The sequence below is a fragment of the Electrona antarctica genome (assembly GCF_951216825.1).
Source record: "Electrona antarctica genome assembly, chromosome: 9".
NCBI lineage: Eukaryota > Metazoa > Chordata > Actinopteri > Myctophiformes > Myctophidae > Electrona > Electrona antarctica.
The window spans coordinates 57,317,180-57,338,945 of record NC_136790.1 but is presented as its reverse complement, the minus strand read 5'-3'; the positions used below and the strand labels follow the sequence as shown (position 1 = coordinate 57,338,945).

The 21,766-nt window shown below is 46.4% G+C and overlaps 1 protein-coding gene across 1 annotated transcript; it reads left to right on the top strand.

Moving 5' to 3' along the window:
* Positions 1 to 1,770: 1,770 nt before the first annotated feature.
* On the top strand, positions 1,771 to 4,173 carry LOC306928940 (E3 ubiquitin-protein ligase TRIM39-like; the record flags this gene model as incomplete). The annotated part of the gene is made up of 3 exons (XM_079509260.1): positions 1,771 to 1,838; positions 2,398 to 3,454; positions 3,586 to 4,173. The coding sequence occupies exons 2-3, from the start codon at positions 2,408 to 2,410 to the stop codon at positions 4,171 to 4,173; spliced, it is 1,635 nt and encodes a 544-aa protein (XP_079365386.1). The 5' UTR covers positions 1,771 to 1,838; positions 2,398 to 2,407.
* Positions 4,174 to 21,766: the final 17,593 nt, after the last annotated feature.

The window sequence follows — 21,766 nt, the reverse complement described above, 5'->3', positions numbered from 1 at the left end:
AGATTAATATTAATATTGTGCCTGCTTTGTTTTTTGCAAAAGAAACATTGACCAAAAAGGTGTAGGCTGAAGCCTAAGCTTATTGTAATTTTTATCCCACAATTTTGTAACCCATTTTCACCCCTGTGTCAATTATCTAATGTGATCCTGGGCTCTACACACCCTCCGCCAACCTAGTCCCCATATATGGGGGACATGGGGAGAGCAACGGACTTGAACTCATGCTTCCTTCATGCCTGAGTGTCCAAGTTGCTCCTTTACACCTGACAGGGGGGAGTTTCCCTGGTTTGACGTAGCGCGTCGAAGGAACACGTTCCAACCAGTTCCTTTCCCCTCCATCAGGCGCCCCGGCTGGCCAGGGGGAGGCACTATAGAGGCCAGTTCCTTCCCCTCCATCAGGCGGCCCGGCTGGCCAGGGTGCCTACCCTTCTAACATATAAATGGCTTTCATAGGTGAAATATTACAACAAAGCAAACACCAAAAAAACAAAAAAACAAAGCACAAATCAGTCCCCATTAACCAAGAGTCTAAGACAGTTATGGAAACATATATTATTAAAGGAGCATTCAGTGATTTGGGTGATTTGGAAAACCACCCAGTCCGCCCGGTAACAAAATGTGCACATGCATGCACTACAGTGGGGGGAAGTGCAACAGGCCAACAGCATGTGCACCAAGGCCCGCCCCCACTCGATCATGATTGGAGGAAGGCCCCTCTCATCCTGATTGGATGAAGGCTTTGCCACCCGCCACCAAAACTGAAACTAGGGTTTTTTGACCCCAGGGGCTCACTGGGGACAGGGAGGAACTCCTTATATGGTCAGCACACTTTATAGTAGGGAGGATTATCCAAAAACGAAGACAAAATAAGTGATATTTGAATTAAGTGAAATCACTGAATATACCTTTAAGCATTGGAAGGAACACACATTTTAATTCACTTTTAATATGTCCATTCATTTTACGTTATAATATTCACATATTGTCATCTTTAATATCTTCTTTAATGTGTCGTCCGTCAAATTGCAGATGGACAGAGAGAGGCTTCCAGCTCTCCTCTCAAATCTCGGGAGAGGTTGTTACTGGGATAAAGAAAGGTCGATAACAAAGTAGATTTTCTCCTGATTTGTCTCGCTAAAATAATTTTAATAATTTTAGTATGAATATCTTGTAAATATTATGTATGCCTTGTGATGATTGGGTCCAGTATTTAGTTCAGTGACCATGGAGTTAAGGAACGGATCATGAGCTGTGTTCACGTTCACTCCCTGAGGCCTCAGGGAGGCTGTGAGCTAGTGGTGTTGACGTGACTTCACTCCATAGACATTACATGTTAAAAGACCTACATTCAGAAGCCATAAACAACGCTTTTTCTGAAGGTAAACTTTATTCTATTTGTTTTAGCGGTCTTAACATCTTGTTTTCTTCATAATAATATTGGTCTTTTACATTTTAACATTTGGAAACGGCCTTAAATGGTGCAGAGAAAGCAGGTAGGGATGTAGCTCTGGTCCATAGCCTTACTCATGGACTTAAGTATAAGTGAAGGGTTAATGACCACAGGATGAAGTGCAGAGTGGAGGCAGTGAAGGGTTAATGTCCACAGGATGCAGATTGGAGGCAGTGAAGGGTTAATGTCCACATGATGCAGAGTGGAGGCAGTGAAGGGTTAATGTCCACAGGATGCAGAGTGGAGGCAGTGAAGGGTTAACTGTTATTGTGCAAGAAGTCTCCTCAACAAGTCAGAGCCAAAGTAAACTGTGGAGCGCTCTCTCTCTCTCTCTCTCTCTACAAAACCTTCCACAGGACTTTATCAGAAATAAAGACCATTATAGACGGTAAGTAAAATATAATGATCTATTATTCACTAAAAGACAATATGAGGTATATAATATGAGGTATAATTAAACTGTATCGGACGGGCTCTTCCTGTTTTTATAGTCCTATAATCCTCAGTCCGATGTTTCAACTGGTAAAACATGTCGTGATGTTTCCATGTCCTCTATGGGACATCTTTAAACATTATCCTGCTCTATTCCAGTACAATCCTATTATTAATAACTATCAAGTAGCATTCAACAACTACCACTGATACTTTCACTTTTATCCTCAGTGTGTATACAATGGCGTCAACAAACACACAATAAACAGTGAGCTAATAGTGCCATTAAGATGATACTGCCCGAACATTATTATTCTTTATTTAGAAACTTTAATTTCTCAGTACTTTGTCTTTTAGTATTTGTGAAAAAAGAGAAATGAAGGAGCATAGGAGCATACTGTAGGAGCATACTGTAGGAGCATACTGTAGGAGCATACTGTAGGCATTTGTCTGGCTTGTCATGTGCATAAAAACATCCCGAGAACTACTGCTCATACTTTCACTTTTCTCCTCAGTGTGTATAAAATGGCGTCCGCCAGCAGTCTCCTGTCTGAAGAGCAGTTCCTGTGTTCTATCTGTCTGGATGTGTTCACTGATCCGGTCAGCACTCCATGTGGACACAACTACTGCAAAGCCTGCATCACACAACACTGGGACACTAATGATATGTGTAAGTGTCCACTTTGTAACAAAACCTTCTACAGAAGACCAGAAGTCTTCGTCAATACTTTCATCTCTGAGATGGCCGACCAGTTTAGGAAGTCACTGCAGCTGAGAAGAAGTGGCAGTGCCAACCGAGAGGTTGCTAAACCAGATGAAGTCTCCTGTGACGTCTGTACCGACACCAAACTCAAAGCCCTGAAGTCCTGCCTGGTGTGTCTGACCTCCTACTGTCACACTCACCTGGAGCCTCACCAGACACGTGCAGGGTTAAAACGACACAAACTCATCGACCCCGTGAAGAACCTGGAAGACTTGATGTGTCAGAAACATGACAGACCTCTGGAGATGTTCTGTAAGACTGACCGCGTGTGTGTTTGTCAGTCCTGCACCGAGACAGACCACAAGTCCCATCGCATCGTATCTCTGGAAGAAGAATGTGAAGAAAGGAAGGCTGAGCAGGGAAAGACAGAGGCTGAAGTTCAGCAGATGATCCAGGAGAGACAAGAGAAGATTCAGGAGGTCAAACGCTCAGTGGAGCTCAGCAGTAAAAATGCAGATACAGTCATAGCCGTCAGTGTGCAGATCTTCACTGCTCTGATCAGCTGTATTGAGAGATGCCAGGCTGAGCTCATTGATGTGGTTGAAGAGAAGCAGAAAACAACAGTGGAACAGGCTGAAGGCTTCATTAAAGATCTGCAACAGGAAGTCACTCAGTTAGAGAAGAGAAGCTCTGACCTGAAACAGATCTCACACACTGTAGACCACCTCCCCCAGAAAGTCCCTTGCAGCTCTGGGTGGAGACCCACCAAGGACTGGACAAAGGTCAATGTCCATCAGTCTTCGCAAGTGGGCACATTGAGGACAGCTGTGTCTCAGCTGGAGAAGACACTCAGTCAGGAGATGAAGAAGCAGTCTTGTAAAATGTATTTCATATGACTGTATTGATTGTAATGTATTTTATGTGTGGACCCCAGGAAGAGTAGCTGCTACTAAGGTAGTAGCTAATGGGGATCCAAATAAACAAACAAACAAACAAGCAGCTGTGTGATGCTGAGCTGAGGATGATCCAGCAATATGAGGTGGATGTGACTCTTGACCCTGATACAGCACATCCTCAACTCATCCTGTCTCACGATGGAAAACAAGTGTATGATGGAAACGTAAAGAAGAATCTCCCTGACAACACAGAGAGATTCTCTGAATGTATCAATGTCTTAGGAAAACAAAGCTTCTCCTCAGGAAGGTTTTACTATGAGGTTCAGGTTGGAGGGAAGACAGCGTGGATGTTAGGAGTGGCCAGAGAGTCCATCAACAGGAAGGGAGTCATCACACTGAGTCCCAACAATGGTTACTGGACTATAGCGTTGATGAATCCAAATGAGTACTGGGCTATTGTTGACCCTGCTGTCGTCCTCCTTGTAAGAGAGGAGCTCCAGAAAGTGGGAGTGTTTGTGGATTATGAGGAGGGTCTGGTCTCCTTTTATGATGTGGAGACCAGAGTCCACCTCTACTCTTTCACTGGCCACTTCTTCACTGAGAAACTCTTTCCATTCTTCTATCCTTCTTCTAATGAAGGTGGTAGAAACTCTGCTCCTCTGATCATCTCTCCTGTCAATCACACTGATTAGACTAGTGTGTGTGGGGGGGGGGGGGGGGGGGGGACTGACTGAGATGCTCTTCAGGGGGAAATGGTTTAATATATTATGAGTGTGTAGATCTGCTATTTTCACTTCTGCTTAAAGGTTGCTTTTGTGGAATTTAAGGAATTGTTTTCATTTTATTCATGAAATTATAAATGACTTTAACTTTTGAGTGACGCTAGCCCCTCCTATGTCCAGCTGTGTGTGTGTGCGTGTGCATGCGTGCGTGCATGCGTGCGTGCATGCGTGCGTGTCTCTGTGTGTGCGTGTGCCCCATAGTGATGATTTGATTGGCTGAGCACTGGATGATAAGAGTGCGCCCCTCACTTCACGAGTGTGATTTTTAACGTATGTAAATCTTTTCTAATTGAATTATTGTAAAATCTTCAGAAATACAAAATATTATTAAAAAGAAACAAAACAAATAAAGGGGGATATTTACTGAGACCTGTCGGTCCGCGACCCACAGTTGGGTCCCGAGTCACTGTTTGGGAAACAATGTTGTAGATAATTTGACATAAAGGTATAAGGGAGTTTTATACATAACCATTTAGAATGTTATTACATGTCATGACATCCTGAATGACAGCATCTTAAATCTGATGGAAATCATCATATTATTGAGTGTTATTACATGTCATGACATCCTGAATGACAGCATCTTAAATCTGATGGAAATCATCATATTATTGAGTGTTATTACATGTCATGACATCCTGAATGACAGCATCTTAAATCTTTAAACATGTATGAATCAAATCGAATAAGGTAAATATATATCACTGTGTTTATGTACAGTATATACAAATAAACTGCAACAATTGACAGATGTGTCAGTTTTAACATAAACAACACAAAGGAGGTTTTCATATTGCTGTTGTTGTCAGTTCATATTTAATTTACCATCATGAATTTAGAACTACTGTAAATGTTTATTTAGGAATAAATTAGCATTCATTCTTCCTACTTCCTACTCTTTTATTTGGTTTATTATGTTTTCTCTGTTCAATTATTGATTATTATTATTGAATTAATAAAATAAAATGGGGTGAAAAAATGAAGAACTGGAGTTATTGTCCATTTTGTTTAGTTTTAACGCTATAATGTAAACATAGATGTTTAATATTTGTCTATAATGTAAACCTATAGATCTTTAATATTTGTCTCATGTCACAAAACAAGGCGTTGTGAGCTTGTAGATCTTATATTTGTATAATCAAGATGTGTTTCACAATGTTAATAATTTTTTCCAGACCTCCAGTTCTAGGAAACACAGAATGGACTCCACCTAGAGGACAGTCTAGGAAACACAGAATGGGGCTACCTTTTATTATTATGTCCACACAACAGCTCAAAGGTATATTAATGACATAGTAAAAGGTTGAAAATGAGTGGTATGCCCCTTTAAGTCCTTCAGAAACTGTATAAATATCATCATATATAAACTGTATATATCCTCATATTTCTGGTTATGGTTAAAGTACTTTAAAATGTTCACCCTATAAGCCAGCTGCGTGTCTTCACATCCTCCACCAGAGGGCGCTGTTGGTCCAAGAAAGCACAGCGTTGTAAAGACGGTGTTTTTACATGAATAAAGATGGAGATTCTCTTGTCTCTCTGTCAGCCTCAGTGTTCAACAGTACTTAGTAATAGTAGTAGTAGTATAGTACATACTAGTACAAATACTACTAATAGTAGTAGTAGGATAGTAAATACTAGTACAAATACTACTAATAGTAGTAGTAGGATAGTAAATACTAGTACAAATACTATTAATAGTAGTAGTATAGTAAATACTAGTACAAATACTATTAATAGTAGTAGTATAGTAAATACTAGTACAAATACTACTAATAGTAGTAGGATAGTAAATACTAGTACAAATACTACTAATAGTAGTAGGATAGTAAATACTAGTACAAATACTACTAATAGTAGTAGTAGGATAGTAAATTACTACTAATAGTAGTAGTAGGAATAGTAAATAATAGTACAAATACTACTACGTAATAATAGTAGTAGCATACCGGTAGTAATAATAGTACAAATGTATACCAGTAGAACACAAAGGCTGTATAATTATAATTTAAAAATACATAATAGGATTATATTTATTTTTTACTTTGGTTGACATCCAAAAGGTCCTGTCATCTCAAATCCACAATGAATAACTTTGTTTTCAAGAGTTGTTTTTACTTTAAATAATAAATATACATAGGCTTATATAACAAAATTGTGAGGGGAGCTCTTATCATCGAACATCATCATGATGTAAAATAGACACAAGGGATTTCCATCCATGCTAAACCCCTTATCCCTGAACTTTGCCCTTTTTTTACTATTTCAAAAATACTTTTTGAATAATTCAACTAGCCGATCTACATTGACACTACAGCTTGTAGATCGGCTATTTTAACTACTCAAAAAATGATTATCAAAATAGGAAAGAAAAGGAAAAACATAGTTTAGGGATAAGGGGTTTAGGCATGGACACAAAGAGAGCCCTCTGTCTGTTACTCAGACACTATGACGTAAAATGTTCATTTTCAAAATGTTAATTTAATGTTTGTGTTGGACCAAGTCTGTGAACATTCACTAAAAGCTGCATGGATATACAGTAAGAGGGACTAGCACCCCTCATGGATATACAGTAAGAGAGGCTAGCACCCCTCATGGATATACAGTAAGAGGGGCTAGCACCCCTCATGGATATACAGTAAGAGGGACTAGCGCCCGTCATGGATATACAGTAAGAGGGGCTAGCACCCCTCATGGATATACAGTAAGAGGGACTAGCGCCCCTCATGGATATACAGTAAGAGGGACTAGCACCCCTCATGGATATACAGTAAGAGGGACTAGCGCCCCTCATGGATATACAGTAAGAGGGACTAGCGCCCCTCATGGATATACAGTAAGAGGGGCTATAGCGCCCCTCATGGATATACAGTAAGAGGGACTAGCGCCCCTCATGGATATACAGTAAGAGGGGCTAGCACCCCTCATGGATATACAGTAAGAGGGGCTAGCACCCCTCATGGATATACAGTAAGAGGGGCTAGCGCCCCTCATGGATATACAGTAAGAGGGACTAGCGCCCCTCATGGATATACAGTAAGAGGGGCTAGCACCCCTCATGGATATACAGTAAGAGGGGCTAGCACCCCTCATGGATATACAGTAAGAGGGGCTAGCACCCCTCATGGATATACAGTAAGAGGGACTAGCGCCCGTCATGGATATACAGTAAGAGGGACTAGCGCCCCTCATGGATATACAGTAAGAGGGGCTATAGCGCCCCTCATGGATATACAGTAAGAGAGGCTAGCGCCCCTCATGGATATACAGTAAGAGGGACTAGCGCCCCTCATGGATATACAGTAAGAGGGGCTAGCACCCCTCATGGATATACAGTAAGAGGGACTAGCGCCCCTCATGGATATACAGTAAGAGAGGCTAGCGCCCCTCATGGATATACAGTAAGAGGGGCTAGCGCCCCTCATGGATATACAGTAAGAGGGGCTAGCGCCCCTCATGGATATACAGTAAGAGAGGCTAGCGCCCCTCATGGATATACAGTAAGAGGGACTAGCGCCCCTCATGGATATACAGTAAGAGGGGCTATAGCACCCCTCATGGATATACAGTAAGAGGGGCTAGCGCCCCTCATGGATATACAGTAAGAGGGGCTAGCACCCCTCATGGATATACAGTAAGAGGGACTAGCGCCCGTCATGGATATACAGTAAGAGGGACTAGCGCCCCTCATGGATATACAGTAAGAGGGGCTATAGCACCCCTCATGGATATACAGTAAGAGGGGCTAGCACCCCTCATGGATATACAGTAAGAGGGGCTAGCACCCCTCATGGATATACAGTAAGAGGGACTAGCGCCCGTCATGGATATACAGTAAGAGGGACTAGCGCCCCTCATGGATATACAGTAAGAGGGGCTATAGCGCCCCTCATGGATATACAGTAAGAGAGGCTAGCGCCCCTCATGGATATACAGTAAGAGGGACTAGCGCCCCTCATGGATATACAGTAAGAGGGACTAGCACCCCTCATGGATATACAGTAAGAGGGACTAGCACCCCTCATGGATATACAGTAAGAGGGGCTAGCACCCCTCATGGATATACAGTAAGAGGGACTAGCGCCCCTCATGGATATACAGTAAGAGGGACTAGCGCCCCTCATGGATATACAGTAAGAGGGACTAGCGCCCCTCATGGATATACAGTAAGAGGGACTAGCACCCCTCATGGATATACAGTAAGAGGGACTAGCACCCCTCATGGATATACAGTAAGAGAGGCTAGCGCCCCTCATGGATATACAGTAAGAGGGGCTAGCGCCCCTCATGGATATACAGTAAGAGGGGCTAGCGCCCCTCATGGATATACAGTAAGAGAGGCTAGCGCCCCTCATGGATATACAGTAAGAGGGACTAGCGCCCCTCATGGATATACAGTAAGAGGGGCTATAGCACCCCTCATGGATATACAGTAAGAGGGGCTAGCGCCCCTCATGGATATACAGTAAGAGGGACTAGCACCCCTCATGGATATACAGTAAGAGGGACTAGCGCCCCTCATGGATATACAGTAAGAGAGGCTAGCGCCCCTCATGAATATACAGTAAGAGAGGCTAGCGCCCCTCATGGATATACAGTAAGAGAGGCTAGCGCCCCTCATGGATATACAGTAAGAGGGACTAGCACCCCTCATGGATATACAGTAAGAGGGACTAGCGCCCCTCATGGATATACAGTAAGAGGGACTAGCGCCCCTCATGGATATACAGTAAGAGGGACTAGCACCCCTCATGGATATACAGTAAGAGGGACTAGCACCCCTCATGGATATACAGTAAGAGGGACTAGCGCCCCTCATGGATATACAGTAAGAGGGACTAGCGCCCCTCATGGATATACAGTAAGAGGGACTAGCGCCCCTCATGGATATACAGTAAGAGAGGCTAGCGCCCCTCATGGATATACAGTAAGAGAGGCTAGCACCCCTCATGGATATACAGTAAGAGGGACTAGCACCCCTCATGGATATACAGTAAGAGGGACTAGCACCCCTCATGGATATACAGTAAGAGGGACTAGCGCCCCTCATGGATATACAGTAAGAGGGACTAGCGCCCCTCATGGATATACAGTAAGAGGGACTAGCGCCCCTCATGGATATACAGTAAGAGGGACTAGCGCCCCTCATGGATATACAGTAAGAGGGACTAGCGCCCCTCATGGATATACAGTAAGAGGGGCTATAGCGCCCCTCATGGATATACAGTAAGAGGGACTAGCGCCCCTCATGGATATACAGTAAGAGGGGCTAGCACCCCTCATGGATATACAGTAAGAGGGACTAGCGCCCGTCATGGATATACAGTAAGAGGGACTAGCGCCCCTCATGGATATACAGTAAGAGGGGCTATAGCGCCCCTCATGGATATACAGTAAGAGGGACTAGCACCCCTCATGGATATACAGTAAGAGGGGCTATAGCGCCCCTCATGGATATACAGTAAGAGGGACTAGCACCCCTCATGGATATACAGTAAGAGGGACTAGCACCCCTCATGGATATACAGTAAGAGAGGCTAGCGCCCCTCATGGATATACAGTAAGAGGGGCTAGCGCCCCTCATGGATATACAGTAAGAGGGGCTAGCGCCCCTCATGGATATACAGTAAGAGAGGCTAGCGCCCCTCATGGATATACAGTAAGAGGGACTAGCGCCCCTCATGGATATACAGTAAGAGGGGCTATAGCACCCCTCATGGATATACAGTAAGAGGGGCTAGCGCCCCTCATGGATATACAGTAAGAGGGACTAGCACCCCTCATGGATATACAGTAAGAGGGACTAGCGCCCCTCATGGATATACAGTAAGAGAGGCTAGCGCCCCTCATGAATATACAGTAAGAGAGGCTAGCGCCCCTCATGGATATACAGTAAGAGAGGCTAGCGCCCCTCATGGATATACAGTAAGAGGGACTAGCACCCCTCATGGATATACAGTAAGAGGGACTAGCGCCCCTCATGGATATACAGTAAGAGGGACTAGCGCCCCTCATGGATATACAGTAAGAGGGACTAGCACCCCTCATGGATATACAGTAAGAGGGACTAGCACCCCTCATGGATATACAGTAAGAGGGACTAGCACCCCTCATGGATATACAGTAAGAGGGACTAGCACCCCTCATGGATATACAGTAAGAGGGACTAGCACCCCTCATGGATATACAGTAAGAGGGACTAGCACCCCTCATGGATATACAGTAAGAGGGACTAGCGCCCCTCATGGATATACAGTAAGAGAGGCTAGCGCCCCTCATGGATATACAGTAAGAGAGGCTAGCACCCCTCATGGATATACAGTAAGAGGGACTAGCACCCCTCATGGATATACAGTAAGAGGGACTAGCGCCCCTCATGGATATACAGTAAGAGGGGCTAGCGCCCCTCATGGATATACAGTAAGAGGGGCTAGCGCCCCTCATGGATATACAGTAAGAGGGGCTAGCACCCCTCATGGATATACAGTAAGGGGCTAGCGCCCCTCATGGATATACAGTAAGGGGCTAGCACCCCTCATGGATATACAGTAAGAGGGGCTAGCGCCCCTCATGGATATACAGTAAGAGGGACTAGCGCCCCTCATGGATATACAGTAAGAGGGGCTAGCGCCCCTCATGGATATACAGTAAGAGAGGCTAGCGCCCCTCATAGATATACAGTAAGAGAGGCTAGCGCCCCTCATGGATATACAGTAAGAGGGACTAGCACCCCTCATGGATATACAGTAAGGGGCTAGCGCCCCTCATGGATATACAGTAAGAGGGGCTAGCGCCCCTCATGGATATACAGTAAGAGGGGCTAGCGCCCCTCATGGATATACAGTAAGAGGGGCTAGCACCCCTCATGGATATACAGTAAGAGGGGCTAGCACCCCTCATGGATATACAGTAAGAGGGACTAGCGCCCCTCATGGATATACAGTAAGAGAGGCTAGCGCCCCTCATGGATATACAGTAAGAGGGACTATAGCGCCCCTCATGGATATACAGTAAGAGGGACTAGCGCCCCTCATGGATATACAGTAAGAGGGGCTAGCACCCCTAAAAAAAACCACCGTAGCATTTTTTAAATGGAAGCCGTGAAGCTACAACGCATAGTTACTGCAAAAGATACACATTGAAGCTGACCTGGGTTCACTTCCAGATGCAAAGCTACAAAGATACAACTGTAGCTCCGATGACGCAGCGAAGTAAGTGATTAGATGTGCTGTGTTCATCCCATGCTGTACTGATGCTGCGTTCACACACTAAGATACAAAGATTCAAAGATACAAAGATATGAGATGTGAGTTTAGTGAACGATAAGGGGACGTTGCAGGACAACAGCAGTAGCTGTGTGGGGTGAGTTTAGTGAACGATAAGGGGACGTCGCAGGACAACAGCAGTAGCTGTGTGGGGTGGGTTTAGTGAACGATAAGGGGACGTCGCAGGACAACAGCAGTAGCTGTGTGTGTGGGGTGAGTTTAGTGAACGATAAGGGGACGTCGCAGGACAACAGCAGTAGCTGTGTGTGTGGGGTGAGTTTAGTGAACGATAAGGGGACGTCGCAGGACAACAGCAGTAGCTGTGTGTGTGGGGTGAGTTTAGTGAACGATAAGGGGACGTCGCAGGACAACAGCAGTAGCTGTGTGTGTGGGGTGAGTTTAGTGAACGATAAGGGGACGTCGCAGGACAACAGCAGTAGCTGTGTGGGGTGAGTTTAGTGAACGATAAGGGGACGTCGCAGGACAACAGCAGTAGCTGTGTGTGTGGGGTGAGTTTAGTGAACGATAAGGGGACGTCGCAGGACAACAGCAGTAGCTGTCTGGGGTGAGTTTAGTGAATGATAAGGGACGTCGCAGGACAACAGCAGTAGCTGTGTGTGTGGGGTGAGTTTAGTGAACGATAAGGGGACGTCGCAGGACAACAGCAGTAGCTGTGTGGGGTGAGTTTAGTGAATGATAAGGGAACAACGCAGGACAACAGCAGTAGCTGTGTGGGGTGAGTTTAGTGAATGATAAGGGGACGTTGCAGGACAACAGCAGTAGCTGTGTGTGTGGGGTGAGTTTAGTGAACGATAAGGGGACGTCGCAGGACAACAGCAGTAGCTGTGTGGGGTGAGTTTAGTGAATGATAAGGGGACGTCGCAGGGCAACAGCAGTAGCTGTGTGTGTGGGGTGAGTTTAGTGAACGATAAGGGGACGTCGCAGGACAACAGCAGTAGCTGTGTGGGGTGAGTTTAGTGAATGATAAGGGGACGTCGCAGGGCAACAGCAGTAGCTGTGTGTGTGGGGTGAGTTTAGTGAACGATAAGGGGACGTCGCAGGACAACAGCAGTAGCTGTGTGGGGTGAGTTTAGTGAACGATAAGGGGACGTCGCAGGACAACAGCAGTAGCTATGTGGGGTGAGTTTAGTGAATGATAATGGGACGTTGCAGGACAACAGCAGTAGCTGTGTGGGGTGAGTTGGAACACACACACACACACACACACACACACACACGCACTCAAGCTTAGTAGGTGCTCTTAGACGACCAATAGGGACAGACATGGGTTGAGCTCAGGGCGTTGAGACGCTTCAGATTCATGCGAGTCCACTTCCTCACAAACAGTCCGGTTCCGGGTGTTGCCTGGATTGGCTACTTTCTCTCCGTCCATACGCCCAAATATGGATGATTGAAGACATCATCGTACTGACATAGGTTGTTTGGGGCAAATGACCAATCAGATTAACTGAAAATATGACTTAATCATGCAATGACATCGCAACCGTACAATTGTTCTCTAAAAAGACATGTCCGATACACTAGCAACGAGGAAACCGAGCTGCCTTCATCCTAATAAGTTCATCTGTAAACTAGTTGTCAACACTCATTGACGGTGGAGCTGCTGTGTGAAATGTTTCACTGGACGATACATCTGGAAGGAGAACATAGGAAGGACCAGGCTGCTGTGGTGGTCGGACACGAGATCTACTGCTTTGGAGGAGACGGAAACCAGAGGGAAAGAGATCACATTGAAGTACACGTCTTCAACACAGTGTCTTTATGCTGGAGGAAGTTGACCCCAGTGACGCCTGGAACAGGAGAACGTCACCTTGAGGTTCCCTCCAGGCGCTGCGGCCACACAACTGTGCTGATAGAATATACTGTCTACCTCTGGGGAGGGTATAATTACTACAAAACAAAGTACTGTAAGAATGTGCTTCATGCATTTGATGTCGACGCCCACAGATGGTTCAAACCACAGGTTTCTGGGACTGTCCCAGAGGGGAGGAGGAACCACTCAACCTGTGTCTTGGGGAAGGTCATGTTTATCCATGGAGGATACACCCAGACTGGACTCTCTCATGACATCTACAAGTTGGACACCACCACGATGGTCTGGACTTTAATTAACACCAGAGGAACTCCACCTCCTGCTACAGACCGTCACTCTGCCACCATTATCGGAACAAAGATGTTTATATTTGGTGGCAGGGGGGTCAGTACCACAACACCATCAGAGTGTTTGACACACAGACCAACCCCTGGCTGGACACACCTTCTCCACAGCTACTTCCAGAAGGACGCTGTGATCATTCAGCCTTTACCTACAATGGAGAGCTGTACATATTTGGTGGCAGGAACTTGAAACAGAACTTCAGTGATTTGTGGAAATTCAGTCCAGAGACCTTCTCCTGGAAGAAGGTTGAGCCCAAGGGGAAACACCCACATAGGATGACTGAGATGTGCTGTTGCATGGTGGGATATCGTATCATCCTCTTTGGATCAGACAACAGACCAGGTGACCTGTATGTCTTAGACTTCAGTCCTAGCCTCAAGACATTATGCAAGCTGGCAGTTATTCAGTACGGTCTGGATCAGTCTGAACTCCCACACAACATCAGGTGGGAACTGGCAGCCATGACTAGCAACAGCAACTGAGAAACAAACAACTAATGAAATAAAATAAAATAAAACAGTGGATACATAACATAATAATGTTCAGCACTTCAGCTCCCGTCTCGGCTGCTTTTTAACATATTCCCTGGCAGATATTAGGGATGGGACGATATACGATATTATTGTATATCGCAATAAAAACGGCCACGATAACTGTATCACGGGGTCCTGTAAATATTTACAAAAAAGTTGTTGATTTCCTTTCCCAGGTTGCATATGCGTTCTAGAGAGAATTAACAGATCCAGAAACAGCTGTGTGGGCGTGTCTACTGTGGATGTGTGCTGTACAGAAACAGCTGTGTGGGCGTGTCTACGGTGGATGTGTGCTGTGCAGAAACAGCTGTGTGGGCGTGTCTACTGTGGATGTGTGCTGTACAGAAACAGCTGTGTGGGCGTGTCTACTGTGGATGTGTGCTGTGCAGAAACAGCTGTGTGGGCGTGTCTACTGTGGATGTGTGCTGTGCAGAAACAGCTGTGTGGGCGTGTCTACTGTGGATGTGTGCTGTGGAAATCAGCGATACAGTTGCAGAGGCGGGCGTATAAACCAGAAGAGCAGAAGATGTGGTGACTTGCGGTGACTCGCCCGGCTATCTTCACAACAAACCAGATGCAGTCGGACCAAGAAGACTCACTCCTCCCCATGAATGTGTGGACGTTCCCACGAGGAAAGAAAGGATCCTGGATCTGTGTTACGGAAACATTGTTGAGGCTTTTAGCGTCCGAGCACAACCTCCACTGGGAGGCTTGGACCACGACACAGTGCTTCTGCTCCTGCACTACAAACCGGAGCTGAAGCGCTCCAAACCGCAGACCTACTGCGCCCCTCAGTGGACGGAGGACGCAACTACACAGCTGCAGGGCTCACTGGCTTGCTCCGACTGGGACGTCCTTGAAGGCGGCCTGGACGAGAGGGATTCCGTGATCACCGATTACATCAGGTTTTGTATCACCACCACTATACCCACAAAGACAATAACAAAATATCCATCCTTCCATCTTCAAACGCTTATCCGTAGTCGGGTCGCGGGGGCAACAGCTCCACCAGAGTGTTCCAGACGTCCCTCTCCAGAGCAACATTAGTAACTTCCTCCTGGGGGATCCTGAGACGTTCCAAGGCCAGTGAGTCGATGTAATCCCTCCATCTGCGCCTTGGTCTGCGGTCTCCTCCCAGTGGGACGTGCCTCGAGGACCTCCCTAGGGAGACGCCCGAGAGGCATCCTAACCAGATGCCCGAACCACCTAAGCTGGCTCCTTTCCAGGCGAAGAAGCAGTGACTCTACTCCCTATCTCTAAGGGAGATGCCAGCCACCCGTCGAAGAAAACTAATTTTGGCCGCTTGTATTCGCGACCTTATTCTTTCAGCCATGATCCACACTTCATGACCATAGGTGAGAGTAGGAACACTTCATGACCATAGGTGAGAGTAGGAACACTTTATGACCATAGGTGAGAGTAGGAACGAAGATTGCTCGGTAGACAGAGAGCTTTAACAAAATATACAAATTCCAAACCATTTACCACTCCTCATATAAACATAGTCTCAGTGAAAAGCAGAAGGCATTTCAACGCAAGGACTGCTCAAAATAATTGATGGGCAAATTAAAGGAGTTTAAAAACATGAACACAAAAAAAGCCTTCAATAACCCTAACCCTAAAAAAAACAGCAGATAGCAATACTTTCCTACAAATACAGAAACTACATTTTGGGGGGTCAGGGGTCAAATTAGCCATTGAGGTTTTGGAGCATGAGAATTACGTCATTATTACATAATTCACAACTAACTAAAGGGGGGGGGGCACTACGGGAGTAGCCTGGCTAATAAGCCAGACCGAATCAGCCGTTTCGGGAAACAAGATCCATACACAGCATCTCCAGACTCAAATACCACACGACAGTGTGATTTGAGTCTGGCTTATTAGCCAGGCTACGGGAGTGCAGTGCCCGGTGTCGAGTCCGTCGGACCCACGGTTGTCCAGAACCGCCACGAAAGGCCTCTGTCTGGGCTCTGGACAGCTAGGGCCCCCATGCCCAGGCTCCATATATGGAGCTGGCCCGTTCTGACATCACAACACTCCATATTTGGGCATGCCCGACACAGAACTCCATGGAATAAAGGGACAGAGAGACGGATACATAAATCTCCATATATGGGCATAGAAGGGACACAGACAGATGGGTACAACGGGTACACTGACACGGGTACAACGGGTACTCTGACACGGGTACAATGGGTACTCTGACACGGGTACAACGGGTACTCTGACACGGGTACAACGGTTACTCTGACACGGGTACAACGGGTACTCTGACACGGGTACAACGGGTACTCTGACACGGGTACAACGGGTACTCTGACACGGGTACAACGGGTACTCTGACACGGGTACAACGTGTACTCTGACACGGGTACAACGTGTACTCTGACACGGGTACAACGGGTACTCTGACACGGGTACAACGGGTACTCTGACACGGGTACAACGGGTACTCTGACACGGGTACAACGGGTACTCTGACACGGGTACAACGGGTACTCTGACACGGGTACAACGGGTACTCTGACACGGGTACAACGGGTACTCTGACACGGGTACAACGGGTACTCTGACACGGGTGCAACGGGTACTCTGACACGGGTACAACGGGTACTCTGATACGGGCACAGCCGGGTGGGGCATGGATCTCCAACTTGCATCGTTACCTAGTCTAGTAGGATAGAATAGGATAAAACTCACACACCTGGATTCATAGTTAGGATAACCACTGTAGCATCAGAGCAGCAGCAGGACAGTCTATGACGTCAGTCATCTACGACAGTGGTTCCCAAAGTGGGGTCCGGGGACCCCTAGGGGTACTTGAAGGAGTTCCAGGGGGTCCCTAGCTCAATTAGCGATAGTTGGGAACCAAATGGACCCTTATAGGTCTGTAACTCTGAGAGTGTACAAATGGAACCAAATGGACCCGTTCCATTTGTACACTCTCAGAGTTAAATTAACAGTGGTTTTACAATATAAATGGGGGTACCAGAGATAGAAATGCCATTAAATCGGGGGTCCGTAGCATAATTAAATTAATGTTTCGGAATCACTGCTAGAGCCATAAAAATCCTCCCTTATCGGGGTCACTGGCATGTTTTCAAATGGGGGTCCGTGGCCTAATAAATGTTGATTTGGGGGTCCTTGACACGAATCACTGATCTACGACACACCAACTGGTTCTAATCTAGACTCTATACTAGACCAGGGGGTTAGGGGTGTAGGGGTACTAGGGGTTCTCAACGTTTTTGGCCGGGGACCCCCGTAAATACTTTGGCAATGTCTCGGGACCCCGCCACGCCCCGTCCCGACCCCCAATAAAAATTGACTGCTACAATAACCTTAATAATAGAGACAATAACCATAAATAAATACTGAAACCAGATATACATTAGGGAAGGTGTATGCATGTTACTATGTGTACCATGTAAACTCTTCATTTCCATTTTCCAGCCATTCAGCAAAAAAGCAAAACAATAATTTGGGGACTCCCCAAAATAATTTGGCGACCCCCCGAGGGGTCGCGACCCATGGGTTGAGAACCCCTGTACTAGACTAGACTCGTATACGTATATACACACACAGCCCTCCTATGAGACACAGACTGGTTTCTGAACTGCCCACAGCCCTCCTATGAGACACAGACTGGTTTCTGAACTGCCCACAGCCCTCCTGAGACACAGACTGGTTTCTGAACTGCCCACAGCCCTCCTATGAGACACAGACTGGTTTCTGAACTGCCCACAGCCCTCCTATGAGACACAGACTGGTTTCTGAACTGCCCACAGCCCTCCTATGAGACACATACTGGTTTCTGAACTGCCCACAGCCCTCCTATGAGACACATACTGGTTTCTGAACTGCCCACAGCCCTCCTATGAGACAGACTGGTTTCTGAACTTCCCACAGCCCTCCTATGAGACACAGACTGGTTTCTGAACTTCCCACAGCCCTCCTATGAGACACAGACTGGTTTCTGAACTGCCCACAGCCCTCCTATGAGACACAGACTGGTTTCTGAACTGCCCACAGCCCTCCTGAGACACAGACTGGTTTCTGAACTGCCCACAGCCCTCCTATGAGACACAGACTGGTTTCTGAACTGCCCACAGCCCTCCTATGAGACACAGACTGGTTTCTGAACTGCCCACAGCCCTCCTATGAGACACATACTGGTTTCTGAACTGCCCACAGCCCTCCTATGAGACACATACTGGTTTCTGAACTGCCCACAGCCCTCCTATGAGACAGACTGGTTTCTGAACTTCCCACAGCCCTCCTATGAGACACAGACTGGTTTCTGAACTTCCCACAGCCCTCCTATGAGACACAGACTGGTTTCTGAACTGCCCACAGCCCTCCTATGAGACACAGACTGGTTTCTGAACTGCCCACAGACACAGACTGGTTTCTGAACTGCCCACAGCCATCCTATGAGACAGTCCGAGTAGAAAACAATTGTAATAAATGCGACCTGCTGTCGCAATTAAGCCCATATATTGATGTCATCAATATTAGTATATGGATATTATGTCAGAACCTGTTCTGACATTCCATATGTTGATCCTTCCCGATCTATCCTTCATCTTCCATGTCTCCCTTTTAACTGATACCTGTCCATTTAAACTCTAGACGGGCCTGCCCCAAAGTTATTAGTGCAGCCACGCCCGGCAACTGGTGAAAAAAAGAGTTCTCAACAGGCCTGAAAAATTAAGGCCCGGCCCTACCTGGGCCCTCATCAAACCCTGTACATTCAAGACACTGACCCCGCTGCCACCCTTAGATCTCCACATATGGAGCAGACCTGTTCTGACATTCCATGTTGATCTGACCTCATATAAAGTTTAAAACAAGTGGCTACGTGTGGACTTTCTCTCTCTCTCTCTCTCACACACACACACACACACACACACACACACACACACACACACACACACACACACACACACACACACACACACACACACACACACACACACACACACACACACACACACACACACACACACACACACACACACACACACACACACACGAATCAGGACCATGGACAGTGACTGTGGGGTTGAATCAGGACCATGGACAGTGACTGTGGGGTTGAATCAGGACCATGGACATTTTCACGATTTTTCTAAAATAGCAGACCTACAACCTCGTACTATGAGCTTGTAGATCTGCTATTTTTCAATAGCTAAATCATAACATAATTCTTTAACCCATTCTGGGCGGGAACCCCTTTTGGTGTTTTTAAGCATTATGTTATACTTCAGCTATTGAAAAATAACAGATCTACAAGCTCATAGCGCGGCACCGAGTGGCGTGCTATGAACATGTAGGTCTGCTATTTTTTGAAAAATCGTGAACATGTGCCTCAAATCTTTGAATATATATATTATTACAGAGTGAACATTTTAACTCAAGGTCCCTGGAACAACATATTTTCAGATGGGGGCGGAGGCATATTACATATCATTTTTGGGATCCTTGACATGAAATATTGAGCACCACTGATACAGAAACATGAGGTATTTCAGAAAATTACACAAGATACAGTAAAAGGCATACAGTAACAAGGCGTACAGTAACAAGGACAACATTTAAAACGTTTATTTCAAAATCCGGTTTTATTAAATTTAGAAAAAACACATTTATTTTTCTTCTGTTAACAGTTTTTTGTAGCAATAGCAGGAAATAAAGTGGAACTGAGATATCGAGAGAGAGAGAGAGAGAGAGAGAGAGAGAGAGAGAGAGACAGAGAGAGAGACAGGGGTGACAGGCCGACCCCTGAGGTTATTTTAATTTAAAAACTAACTTTTCAGGTTTTGGGGGAGGAGGGGCTGCGTGACCATTTAATTACCCAGTCCCGAAGGAGATTCCGGGAGGGGAGGGGGGAGGGGCTGGTGTTGTGGTCTGTTGTGGCGCGGTGACAATCAGCTGATCTGTGAGATCACAATGCGTTGCAGCGCGATGTGTTGTGATCTTTATCAGGCTGCTCGCACCGCGCGGAACTTGTGACTACGAAAGGTGTGTAAACTGCAGGAGTGTAAACTCCAGGAGTATAAACTCCAGGAGCGTAAACACCAGGAGCGTAAACTCTAGGAGCGTAAACACCAGGAGCGTAAACACCAGGAGCGTAAACTCCAGGAGCGTAAACTCCAGGTGCGTAAACTCCAGAAGCTAAAACTCCAGGTGCGTAAACTCCAGGAGTGTAAACTCCAGGAGCGTAAACTCCAGCAGCGTAAACTCTAGGAGCGTAAACTCCAGGAGCGTAAACTCCAGGAGCGTAAACTCCAGGAGCGTAAACTCCAGGAGCGTAAACTCTAGGAGCGTAAACTCCAGGAGCGTAAACTCCCGGAGCGTAAACTCTAGGAGCGTAAACTCTAGGAGCGTAAACTCCAGGAGCGTAAACTCCCGGAGCGTAAACTCTAGGAGCGTAAACTCCAGGAGTGTAAACACCAGGAGCGTAAACTCCAGGAGCGTAAACTCCAGGAGCGTAAACTCCAGGAGCGTAAACACCAGGAGCGTAAACTCTAGGAGCGTAAACTCCAGGAGCGTAAACTCCCGGAGCGTAAACTCCAAGTGCGTAAACTCTAGGAGCGTAAACTCCAGGAGCGTAAACTCCCGGAGCGTAAACTCCAGGTGCGTAAACACCAGGAGCGTAAATGTCAGGAGCGTAAACACCAGGAGCGTAAACTCCCGGAGCGTAAACTCCCGGAGCGTAAACTCCAGGAGAGTAAACGTCAGGAGCGTAAACGTCAGGAGCGTAAACTCCAGGAGCGTGGTGGAGAAAAAAACCTCAGCGAACATTTCATAGTCAGTCATGTGTATTTCATACAATAAACAAATTAATGCATGGATATTTACTACCATGCATCCGTTGTCGGGCGAATGAATGAATCACATAAAGAAAAACAAGACGCTCCTCCTGACGTACAGAGAGCTTTGGTATGACTGGGAGGTTGAAATGTGGCCTGACTGCAGTGACTGCAGACACTGCACTGAGCGGGCATAGAGTGCCAAAATCTGACGAAATTTCACATCCCACCTCAGTTTGTGAACCCCCCCCCCCCCCCCCCCCCATTCTGAATTCCCATAGACTTTTATTTTTAAATGTTTTGAAATGATAATTCAAAACAAAATGTAGGAAACAGAAACATAAAAATGGGACCCATAAAGATGTGTCCGTGAGCCACATGTGGGTCCCGACCCACAGTCTGGGAACCCAGTGTTCTGCTGCAATTGACCTAATGCTCACGGCGGCCATCTTGCCAGCGAGGCGGGAACTACAGGCAAGATGGCCGCCGTGTGCATAAGGTCAAAGGTCAATAATGGACGTTGTAGTGACAGTAAAGACGCAAGGCGGTCAAACGGGGGGTGTAGTGACAGTAAAGACGCAAGGCGGTCAAACGGGGGGCGGAGTCTCTTCAACGTAGCGGGTCTTCCAACAGCGCCCCCTAGGGGGCCCCCTATACCAGAAACTAGACAGAATAACAAAAACCTTCAGGACATCAGGTAGAAAAGTT